The sequence below is a fragment of the Eleutherodactylus coqui genome, chromosome 12 (genome assembly GCF_035609145.1).
Source record: "Eleutherodactylus coqui strain aEleCoq1 chromosome 12, aEleCoq1.hap1, whole genome shotgun sequence".
Lineage (NCBI taxonomy): Eukaryota > Metazoa > Chordata > Amphibia > Anura > Eleutherodactylidae > Eleutherodactylus > Eleutherodactylus coqui.
This window is the reverse complement of record NC_089848.1, coordinates 123429101-123441398: the sequence shown is the minus strand read 5'-3', so window position 1 is coordinate 123441398 and position 12298 is coordinate 123429101. Positions and strand designations below refer to the sequence as shown.

Below are 12298 nucleotides of genomic sequence, written 5' to 3'. Positions count from 1 at the left end.
ATCCGTTTCTGTGCCGTTTCCATCACTTTCGTAGGTTTTGCAGATTTTCACAAATGAAAACCTTAGCGGAGCATGGGTGATATACAAAAATGCTCGAGTCGCCCATTGACTTCAATTGGGTTTGTTACTTGAAACGAACCCTCGAGCATCGCAGAAAGCTCGACTCGAGCAACGAGCACCCGAGCATTTTGGTGTTCGCTCATTTCTAGCTGCCTGTGATTGGTTACAGCACTCAGCCAATCACAGGCAGCTCTAGGCCATTCATAGAATTCTGGTAGATGAGGAGAGGTGAGTATATATATATACTTTTTACTTTTAACACATTCTAGGGATGATTTTCAGGGAAGTGCTTATATTTAAAGCCCTTCCCCGAAAATCTCTGCAGGGCTTACCAGCAGCCCATTGCTTTCAATGGGACTGCAGAAGTGCTAGTCCCATTGAAAGCAATGGAAGAACATTGCAATCCTCTGCCTGTCACAGCTGTGGCAGGGGATTCTTTACTCCCTGCGGAGCTGTGACAGATGGCAGGGGATTCTTCACAGTGCTGTCACAGTGTTCAGTGACAAGGGGACTACTGATGTGCACCACAGACCTATGGTGCACGCATGTCCTATGTTTTGCAGGTACGTGCGTTTGCACGCCTGTAAAACACGGACATGTGAACATACTGTAGGGATCCAATGATTATTACAGGCACATGTTTTTGTGTGGACAATTGTAAGCACATAAACTCGCTCATGTGAATCCACTGTTATAGACATCTTTCGCAAATTTTCATAAAAGCTGGTTAGATTGGATAACTGTATAGTTTATCTAACCTAGCTTCAGTGTCCCAATAGTAATATCCAGATTAAAAGGAGCATAAAGGTCAAGAAAAGTTTTTCTGCTGAAGATATTGGTAAGGGGGCGGGATCAGAACAAATTGGAGTATTTCACATTTTATGAATGAACTTTCTTTAGCAGAAACTGAAGAATCCCCAAGTACTTTTTGGTCACCTAACAGTCAGGATAAAACCACTGGTTACCCTAACTGGGCCTGACCTCACTGTCTCCTTATGGGGAAATAGTTGGGCAACAATCGAAGTCTGTTACGGTTGGAATTTTATCTCAACTGCTGTGTGATCTGAAGTCGCCGTGGGCCCCTAGGCTAAAGTAAGAAAAATATTAGTATTCTGGACTTACATATTTCCAAAGGAATTTCCACTCAGATTCACTGTTAATGGTGACAAGATGGGAAGAATTTCTTCTACAGAATTCTTGTGCTTTCTCCATCGACATTCGATCTTCGCTAATATAGTATTGGCTGTCATTATAGATTAGCCAACCGTCATGTGTAAAGTTATATGCTGTGATGTTAAGAGGATACAAATACTTCATTATTACACGCAAGTGAGAAGGACTGATGCAAATGGCGCATAAAATGATACAACAGCATGGCAGGACGGGTAATTAATTGTTATCAATCATTATTCTACGGTAAACTCAATATACCTCTGATATTCAATCTCCCCATCACATTGTTTGACATCTCATTGGGTTCACTGTATGTTTACATACATGTTATTTATTTATTGAGCCTGGGTCTGGAGTCTGTATCAGTTTAGGGGGACTGTATTAGTCTTTATTAGTTTTGGGGGTCTGAGTCTAGATCTGTATTAGTTTAGGGAACATAGTCGGGTATCTGTCTTAATGTACAGAGTTTGGGCTCTATATTCATTTAGGGGGTCTGTATTTATTTAGGCGTCTATAGTTAGAGGGTTTGGTCTGGGGTTTAGGCTGCTTTGTGTTGTACATATCATTGAACTGGTCCACAGACCAGATCAGTCTATATTTAAGGTGCGCTCACTGATTGCCGATTTGCTGTCGATTTTGTTGTCTATTTTGTTGCAGAGCTGCAGAAGATTGCACCATTTAAATTGGAATGCAATTGAAAGTGTGAAATCTGCTGCAAATCAGTAAGGCTGATTTCACATGGGCGAGCGTGATGTGTATAGTACCCCAGAATTTGGGGTCCCAAAGCCCATTTAACACTGGATCAGCTAAATTGCGTATAACAAAGGAAAAACTGGGAAAAATTATGTGTAATGTATGTTAAATTATGAAGCAACAATAATGTCTGATTTACCAGGGGTTAATTACTAATGTATAATATTCACATTTGCTAGCTCTGTATGATTAGGCAGAATTTCAGCTAATTCTCTGTCACTAGTGTCAGTCATCCTTAGATAGCTTGGGCATTAGAGAGTTAGTTGGCACCTTGCCTAGGATTGGGTGACACAGAGAGTATAAAAGCGAGAGAAAGGGTGGAGTTAGAGGGTTAGAAGGAGAAGGATTTTTAGGAGGAGAAGAGTTGGTAAGAGGTAATGGAAGGAGCCAGAGAATGGAGAGATGAAGAAAAGGAAGAAAAAGAAGAGAGTGGTCTGAGGTGGGGGAAAGTGAAATGAGTGTCAGAGAAGTTTTTTTACAATCTTGCCCAGAGGAACCGATTCCAGGGTAGATCCCCCTGTCAGCTGGAAGGAACCCAGACACCGCAACTGTGAATTTTACTTGTCCCTGCACATCCAGGAATCAGAGTGTCTACATGAGAGCTTATACTGTTCCCCTCATTCCTCCACCAATAACCTCCTAGTCCAGTAACCACTTAAAATTAGCCCGTCAGCCCCATCTCCTTCTTCAGGAAGGAATCAAGGAATTTCTGAATGTAATTTGATGTGTTCAAGAAATGGCTAAAGACTTTTCTACTTGCTATAAGAAAAGTGTGAACATTGTACTCCAACCCAGAGTCTCAGTAAACTGTGTGCCTTCGCTTTTACTGCTACCTTTCTGGACGGGTTTCTTATTTCATCACAAACCCGCATGCAATCTAAAGGCACTGGCATCACAAAGAATTTATGATTTACTAATTGCTTTAGTCAAGAACCCCTTTGAAATCCCATCTGCCTCATGAACTACCACTGTAGACAGAGTAGCCACCACTATGACTAGGCCAGAATTGGCACACACACTGGAGCTACTCCCGCCAACTCCTGCTCGATGCATATAGGGCCGTGAATCATGGCCCCATTTTGAGCTCCCCATCATGTGAATTCCCCATGGATGCGAGCCGTTTTTATGTCAAAACAGCCCTGCATCACTTTGGGGATGGAGTGATTCTCTGCCGTGGCTATTAGCCGTGGAGGAGGATCACAAAGTTTGTCCCATTGTTTTCAATGGGAGACATTGCATTGCATGCACCTAGCATGTGGTGAGATGCTGCCACCTGCCCCATTGAGAACAATGGGCACTGCGATGCAAGAGCACACAGAAAGATAGAACAATGCCACAATTTGTTCCTGTATTGCATTGGGGTAGCATGCAGGAAACATCGCTCATGTGTATGACCCCATTCAGAAGAATGGAGTTCTTTTTGTGTGAGATTTGCAACGCACAAATCTATTTGCAATTTTTTTTTCTCTCCACCAATGTGGAAGCAGCCTTAAAAAGAAAAGAAAATAATTCCTCACCAACAGGTTTTGGTTCTTCCTTCAGTACAGCTCCTAGAAACAAAAATAATAAGTAATAGTTTCATCAGGAAATGCCGTGTATCAATCTAACAACTTTATTAGCACAATGATAAGGTGAAACCTTCCAATTAGCTCTACAGCCCACTTTGCCTTCTTGCCCCTTTCTCTAAGTCAATCGTAAAGCATTTAGCCAAATGGTAACCAGTTTCACATAACGACCGATACAAAGAGGGATAAATGCTAGAGATGAGCGAGCGTACTCGTCCGAGCTTGATGCTCGTTCAGTATTAGCGTGTTCGAGATGCTCGTTACTCGAGACGAGCACCACACAATGTTCAAGTTACTTTCACTTTCATCTCTGAGACATTAGCGCGCTTTTCTGGCCAATAGAAAGACATGGAAGGCATTACAACTTCCTCCTGTGACGTTCCAGCCCTATACCACCCCCCTGCAGTGAGTGGCTGGGGAGATCAGGTGACACCCCAGTATTTAAATCTGCCTCGCCCGCGGCTCACCACAGATGCATTCTGACATAGATCAGGGAAAGTGCTGTTGATGCTGCTGCTGCTATAGGGAGAGCGTTAGGTGTTATATTCGTCTTGAAGAACCCCCACCGTCCTTCTCAGGGCCACATCTGACCGTGTGCAGTACTGTTGAGGCTGCTTTTAGCAGTGTTGCCCCATTATTTTTTTTTTGTATATCGGGCGTGCAGACCATTGCGTCCTCAGTCTGCAGTCATTTTACTCAGTATAGGGGCAGTACTGGTGAGGCAGGGAAAGTGGTAAAGGTGAAAGAGATATACTGTCTATATAGGGAGACGGCTTTTTCAAAAAAATTGGGGAAAAATACTATATTTGGGCTGCCTGTGACCATCTTCAGTGTAGTGGGTGTCTGCTGGGGGTAGTAGTCCTAATTAATACGCAGCTAAGCGTTAGAGCAGGCTTGCGCAAAATTGTTTCCTGGTTCTGCTGTGCCCGTTACATCACCGCCGTCATAGCGCCAGAGGGAAACCGTAAATATAATATATGCTGCATACAGTATCTGTCTGCCGTTTCAGCTCACCATTTAAAAAAAGGGAAGCCAAATACTTAAGGCGTACCACTGCCCTTTGGCGACTTGACTGCTTCTGCGCTGTGAATTCCACTAGCTCAGTGATACGTACCTACGTCTCACTACAGGCGTGCACAAAATTGTTTCCTGGCTCTGCTGTGCGTTCCGTAAGCGAAGTCAGCGTCCAACCACAGGCCAATAAGCGGCACATTTAATTACAGCGTTCTGTTTCTGCTCTACTCGTAATACACCATGCTGAGGGGTAGGCCTCGAGGACGTGGACGCGGGCGAGGATGCGGAGGCCCAAGTCAGGGTGTGGGCACAGGCCGAGCTCCTGATCCAGGTGTATCGCAGCCGACTGCTGCGGGATTAGGAGAGGGGCAAGTTTCAGGGGTCCCCAGATTCATCTCACAATTAATGGGTCCACGCCGTAGACCTTTATTAGAAAATGAGCAGTGGGAGCAGGTCCTGTCGTGGATGGCAGAAAGTGCATCCAGCAATCTATCGACCACCCAGACTTCTACGCCGTCCACTGCTGCAACTCTGAATCCTCTGGCTGCTGCTCCTCCTTCCTCCCAGCCTCCTCACTCCATTACAATGACACATTCTGAGGCGCAGGCAGACTCCCAGGAACTGTTCTCGGGCCCATGCCCAGAATGGGCAGCAATGGTTCCTCTCCCACCGGAGGAGTTTGTCATGACCGATGCCCAACCTTCGGAAAGTTCCCGGGGTCCGGGGGATGAGGCTGGGGACTTCCGGCAACTGTCTCAGGAGCTTTCAGTGGGTGAGGAGGACGATGACGATGAGACACAGTTGTCTATCACTCAGGTAGTAGTAATTGGAGTAAGTCCGAGGGAGGAGCGCACAGAGGATTCGGAGGAAGAGCAGCTGGACGATGAGGTGCCTGACCCCACCTGGTTTGCTAAGCCTACTGAGGACAGGTCTTCAGAGGGGGAGGCAAGTGCAGCAGCAGGGCAGTTTGGAAGAGGCAGTGCGGTGGCCAGGGGTAGAGGCAGGGCCAGACCGAATAATCCACCAACTGTTTCCCAAAGCGCCCCCTCGCGCCATGCCACCCTGCAGAGGCCGAGGTGCTCAAAGGTCTGGCAGTTTTTCACTGAGAGTGCAGACGACCGACGAACTGTGGTGTGCAAGGTTTTTCGCGCCAAGATCAGCCGGGGAGCCACCACCACCAGCCTCACCACCACCAGCATGCGCAGACATATGATGGCCAAGCACCCCACAATGTGGGACGAAGGCCGTTCACCGCCTCCGGTTTGCACCACTGCCTCTCCCCCTGTGCCCCAACCTGCCACAGAGATCCAACCCCCCTCTCAGGACACAGGCACGACCGTCTCCCGGCCTGCACCCACACCCTCACCTCCGCTGTCCTCGGCCCCATCCAGCAATGTCTCTCAGCTCAGCGTCCAGCAGTCGCTAGCGCAACTGTTTGAGCACAAGCGCAAGTACGCCACCGGGCCCCAGCTCGGTGCTGGTATCTGAGGCGGTGTATGCTTCCTCCACTAAACCACCCTCCTCCTCCTCCTACGCAACCTGTGTCTCGCAGCAGCAGCATGTCGCCACCAGTCGGTGTCGCGCGGGGTGGCAGCACAGCGGTGGGCAAGCGTCAGCAGGCCGTGCTGAAACTACTCAGCTTAAGAGAGTAGAGGCACACGGCCCACGAACTGCTGCAGGGTCTGACAGAGCAGACCGACCGCTGGCTTTCGCCGCTGAGCCTCCAACCGTGCATGGTCGTGTGTGACAACGGCCGTAACCTGGTAGCGGCTCTGCAGCTCGACAGCCTCACGCATGTGCCATGCCTGGCCCACGTCTTTAATTTGGTGGTTCAGTGCTTTCTGAAAAGCTACCCACGCTTGTCAGACCTGCTCGGAAAGGTGCACCGACTCAGCGCACATTTCCGCAAGCCCAAGACGGACGCTGCCACCTTGCGGACCCTGCAACATCGGTTTAATCTGCCAGTGCACCGAATGCTGTGCGACGTGCCCACACGGTGGAACTCTATGCTCCACATGTTGGCCAGGCTCTATGAGCAGCGTAGAGCTATAGTGGAATACCAACTCCAACATGGGCGGCGTAGTGGGAGTCAGCCTCCTCAATTCTTTACAGAAGAGTGGGCCTGGTTGGCAGACATCTGCCAGGTCCATGGAAACTTTGAGGAGTCTACCCAGATGGTGAGCGGCGATGCTGTAATCATTAGCGTCACCATTCCTCTGCTATGCCTCTTGAGAAGTTCCCTGCAAAGCATAAAGGCAGACGCTTTGTGCTCGGAAACGGAGGCGGGGGAAGACAGTATGTCGCTGGATAGTCAGAGCACCCTCATGTCTATATCTCAGCATATTGAGGAGGAGGAGAGGGAGGAGCATGAGGAGGAGGGGGAAGAGACAGCTTGGCCCACTGCTGAGGGTGCCCATGCTGCTTGCCTGTCATCCTTTCAGCGTGTATGGTGTGAGGAGGAGGAGGATCCTGAAAGTGATCTTCCTAGTGAGGACAGCCATGTGTTGCGTACAGGTACCCTGGCACACATGGCGGACTTTATGTTAGGATACCTTTCTTGTGACCCTCGCGTTACACGCATTCTGGCCACTACGGATTACTGGGTGTACACACTGCTCGACCCACGGTATAAGGAGAACCTTTCCACCCTCATACCAGAAGAGGAAAGGGGTTCGTGAGTGATGCTATACCACAGGACCCTGGCGGACAAACTGATGGTAAAATTCCCATCCGACAGCGCTAGTGGCAGAAGGCGCAGTTCCGAGGGCCAGGTAGCAGGGGAGACACAGAGATCAGGCAGCATGTTCAGGGGAACACTCTCCAGCGCAGGCAGGGGAACACTCTCCAAGGCCTTTGCCAGCTTTATGGCTCCCCAGCAAGACTGTGTCACCGCTCCCCAGTCAAGGCTGAGTCGGCGGGAGCACTGTAAAAGGATGGTGAGGGAGTACGTAGCCGATCGCTTGACCGTCCTCCGTGACGCCTCTGCCCCCTACAACTACTGGGTGTCGAAGCCGGACATGTGGCCTGAACTCTCGCTGTATGCCCTGGAGGTGCTTGCTTGTCCTGCGGCTAGCGTCTTGTCAGAGAGGGTGTTTAGTGCGGCTGGGGGAATCATCACAGAGAAGCGTACCCGCCTGCCAACCGACAGTGCCGACAGGCTTACACTCATAAAGATGAACAAAGCCTGGATTTCCCCAGACTTCTCTTCTCCACCAGCGGACAGCAGCGGTACCTAAACAATACATAGGCTGCACCCGCGGATCGAAGCATCGTTCTCTATCACCATCAAAAAAGGGGACCTTTTAGCTTCATCAATCTGTGTATTATATTCATCCTCCTCCTCCTGCTCCTCCTCCTGAAACCTCACGTAATCACGCCGAACGGGCAATTTTTCTTAGGCCCACAAGGCTCAGTCATATTACTTTAGTAAACAATGTTTATACGTTTCAATTCTCATTAAAGTGAGAAACTTGCACCTGAACCAATTTTTATTTTAGCTGGGCTGCCTACAGGCCTAGTTACAAATTAAGCCACATTAACCAAAGCGATTAATGGGTTTCACCTGCCCTCTTGGTTGGGCATGGGCAATTTTTCTGAGGTACATTAGTACTGTTGGTACACCAATTTTTTTGGGCCCTCGCCTACAGTGTAATCCTAGTAATTTTTATGGGCTTTGCCTGCACTCATGATACAGCAAGGTGTGTGGGGTTGGCCTACACTTGCTACATAAACATATTACCAGTCTGACTGGGGCATGCACTGTGGGCCGAAGCACACCTGTATTGTATGTGACGTTAGCTCTGCTGAGCAGGGCACTGCAATGGGATATATTTATGTGCCGCCGGTGGGTTCCAGGGAGCCACCCATGCTGTGGGTCCACAGGGACTTCACATTAGGGATTTGTACCTGCCAGTGTCTATGTATTAAAAACCCTGGTCAGACTGGGTCATGCAGTGTGGGCCGAAGACCACCTGCATTTAATCGGACGTTACCTCAGCTGTGATGGGCAATGCAATGGGATATATTTATGTACCGCCGGTGGCTTCCTGGGACCCACCCATGCTGTCGGTCCACACGGAGTTGTAACTGCATGTGTCCATTTCTAAAGAACCCCAGTCTGACTGGGGCATGCAGTGTGGGCCGAAGCACACCTGCATTAAACCTGACGTTACCTCAGCTGTGATGGGCAATGCAATGGGATATATTTATGTACCGCCGATGGGTTCCAGGGAGCCACCCATGCTGTGGGTCCACAGGGACTTCACATTAGGGATTTGTACCTGCCAGTGTCTATGTAGTAAAAACCCTGGTCAGACTGGGGCATGCAGTGTGGGCCGAAGACCACCTGCATTTAATCGGACGTTACCTCAGCTGTGATGGGCAATGCAATGGGATATATTTATGTACCGCCGGTGGCTTCCTGGGACCCACCCATGCTGTCGGTCCACACGGAGTTGTAACTGCATGTGTCCATTTCTAAAGAACCCCAGTCTGACTGGGGCATGCAGTGTGGGCCGAAGACCACCTGCATTTAATCGGACGTTACCTCAGCTGTGATGGGCACTGCAATGGGATTTATTTATGTACCGCCGGTGGGTTCCAGGGAGCCACCCATGCTGTCGGTCCACAGGGACTTCACAATAGGGAGTTGTACCTGCCTGTGTCTACTTATAAAAAACCCCACTGTGACTGGGGCATGCAGTGTGGGCCGAAGCCCACATACATTTAATCTGACGTTAGCTCTGCTGTCCAGGGCACTGCAATGGGATACATTTATGTACAGCCGGTGGGTTCCAGGGAGCCACCCATGCTGTGGGTGCACACGGAATTCCCATTGCGGAGTTGTACCTGCCTGTGACTATTTATAAAAAACTGCGGTCTGACTGGGGCATGCAGACACCTTGACAGAATGAATAGTGTGTGGCACATGGGTTCCCCATTGCTATGTCCACGTGTGCAGCTCCTGATGGAGGTGGCACAGGATTGGATTTCTCATTGCTTCTGTACAGCATTGTGGGCTTTCGCCCCGCCCCTTTTAAAGAGGGTCGCTGCCTGGCCGTGCCAACCCTCTGCAGTGTGTGCCTGCAGTTCTTCCTCATAGCAGACGCACTTATAAATAGACATGAGGGTGGTGTGGCTATGAGGCCAGCGTGTGGCATGAGTGCAGCTGAAGGCTGCGCAGGGACACTTTGGTGTGCGCTGTGGACACTGGTTCGTGCGGGGGAGTTGGGCAGCATGTTACCCAAGAGAAGTGGCAGCGGAGTGTCATGCAGGCAGTGATTGTGCTTATTTGCAGGTAGTGTGGTGCTTAGCTAAGGTATGCCTTGCTAATGAGGGTTTTTCAGAAGTAAAAATTGTTGGGAGGGGGGGGGGGCACTCTTGCCGCTATTGTGGCTTAATATTGGAACTGGGAACTTGAGATGCATCCCAACATGTAGCCCCTCGCCTGCCCTATCTGTTTCTGTGTCGTTCCCATCACTTTCTTGAATTGCCCAGATTTTCACAAATGAAATACTTAGCGAGCATCGGCGATATACAAAAATGCTCGGGTCGCCCATTGACTACAATGGGGTTCGTTACTCGAAACGAACCCTCGAGCACCGCGAAAAGTTCGTCTCGAGTAACGAGCACCCGAGCATTTTGGTGCTCGCTCAGCTCTAGTAAATGCCCCACTGTGAATCAACCTCCCAAGAGAGAGGGAGATAAATCCCTCATATGACAACACTAGCTGATATACCCGGCTTCACCCGAGTTAATTTGGTACTGGTGTTTATCTTGTGTTCACACGGAAAGTCTTATGAAGTCGTGGTTACTTTAGAGATACTGAGGAAAAACATATGTTCACCATTTTACATAGTTCTCTGCGTTACCAAGGAAACACCACGTGGAGGTAACTATGCGACGTTTCCTTCATATTAAATGACATCAGGAAGTGAGAGAATTAGATTACGTACATAAAATTTGGACACTAATTCTTTTGCGCTTAGAATTGAATAATCCAGTTGGGACCTATTAACTTTTCATATTTATGACACAATCAATGCTTGTGCCAAATTTCTTGTTTCTATGACATTGGGAAGTGAGAGATTTGGATTCTGTACGTAAAATTTCGACGCTAATTCTTTTGCGCATAGAATTGAATAATGGAGTTGGGACCCATTAGCTTTTACTAATTATGACATAATGAATGCTCGTGCCAAATTTCCCATTTCTATGACACCGGAAAGTGAGAAAATTACATTCCGCACGTAAAATGTGGACGCTAATTCTTTTGCGCATAGAATTGAATAATGGAATTGGGACCTATTAACTTGTCCTATTTATGACATAATCAATGCTCGTGCCAAATTTCCCGTTTCTATGACACCGGAAAGTGAGAAAATTACATTCCGCACGTAAAATTTCGACCCCAATTCTTTTGCGCTAGAATTGAATAATCGAGTTGGGACCTATGAACTTTTCCTATTTATGACATAATCAATGCTCGTGCCAAATTTCACGTTTCTATGACACCGGAAAGTGAAAAAATTACATTCCGCACGTAAAATTTGGACGCTAATTCTTTTGCGCAGAGAATTGAATAATCGAGTTGGGACCCATTAGCTTTTCCTATTTTTGACATAATCAATGCTCGTGCCAAATTTCCTGTTTCTATGACACCGGAAAGTGAAAAAATTACCTTCCGCACGTAAAATTTTGACGCCAATTCTTTTGTGCTAGAATTGAATAATCGAGTTGGGACCTATGAACTTTTCCTATTTATGACATAATCAATGCTTGTGCCAAATTTCCCGTTTCTATGACACCGGAAAGTGACAAAATTACATTCCGCACGTAAAATTTGGACGCTAATTCTTTTGCGCAGAGAATTGAATAATCGAGTTGGGACCCATTAGCTTTTCCTATTTTTGACATAATCAATGCTTGTGCCAAATTTCATGTTTCTATGACACCAGAAAGTGAAAAAATTACATTCCGCACGTAAAAGTTTGACGCCAATTCTTTTGCGCTAGAATTGAATAATCGAGTTGGAACCCATTAGCTTTTCCTATGTATGACATAATCAATGCTCGTGCCAAATTTCCCGTTTCTATGACACCGGAAAGTGAAAAAATTACATTCCGTACGTAAAATTTCGACGCCAATTATTTTGCACTAGAATTGAATAATGGAGTTGGGACCCATTAGCTTTTCCTATTTATGACATAATCAATGCACGTGTCAAATTTCACGTTTCTATGACACCGGAAAGTGAAAAAATTACATTCCGCACGTAAAATTTGGACGCCAATTCTTTTGCGCATAGAATTGAATAATGGAGTTGGGACCCATTAGCTTTTCCTATTTATGACATAATCAATGCTCGTGCCAAATTTCCTGTTTCTATGACACCGGAAAGGGAAGAAATGATATTCCGCATGTAAAATTTGGACGCCAATTCTTTTGCGCATAGAATTGAATAATCGAGTTGGGACCCATTAGCTTTTCCTATTTCTGACATAATCAATGCTCGTGCCAAATTTCATGTTTCTATCACACTGGAAAGTGGGAAAATTAGATTCCGTACGTAAAATTTGGACGCTAATTCTTTTGCGCATAGAATTGAATAATCGAGTTGGGACCCAATTACTTTTTCTATTTTGGAGATAATCTATGCTTGTGCCAAAATTCATGTTTCTATGACATCGCGAAGTTGGAGAACTTTTGGCGAGTCAGTCAGGCAATGAGTCAGA

General features: G+C 47.4%; 1 protein-coding gene across 1 annotated transcript in view; it reads right to left on the bottom strand.

Annotated features, from left to right (window-relative positions):
- Window positions 1-12298, bottom strand: part of LOC136587226 (macrophage mannose receptor 1-like) — a 353431-nt gene that overhangs the window by 164482 nt on the left and 176651 nt on the right. The window contains exons 16-17 of the mRNA XM_066585783.1: window positions 3504-3536; window positions 1183-1346 (exon numbers count right to left, since the gene is read on the bottom strand). Of these exons, the coding sequence (XP_066441880.1) occupies window positions 1183-1346; window positions 3504-3536 (197 nt within the window). The remainder of the gene's footprint in view (window positions 1-1182; window positions 1347-3503; window positions 3537-12298) is intronic.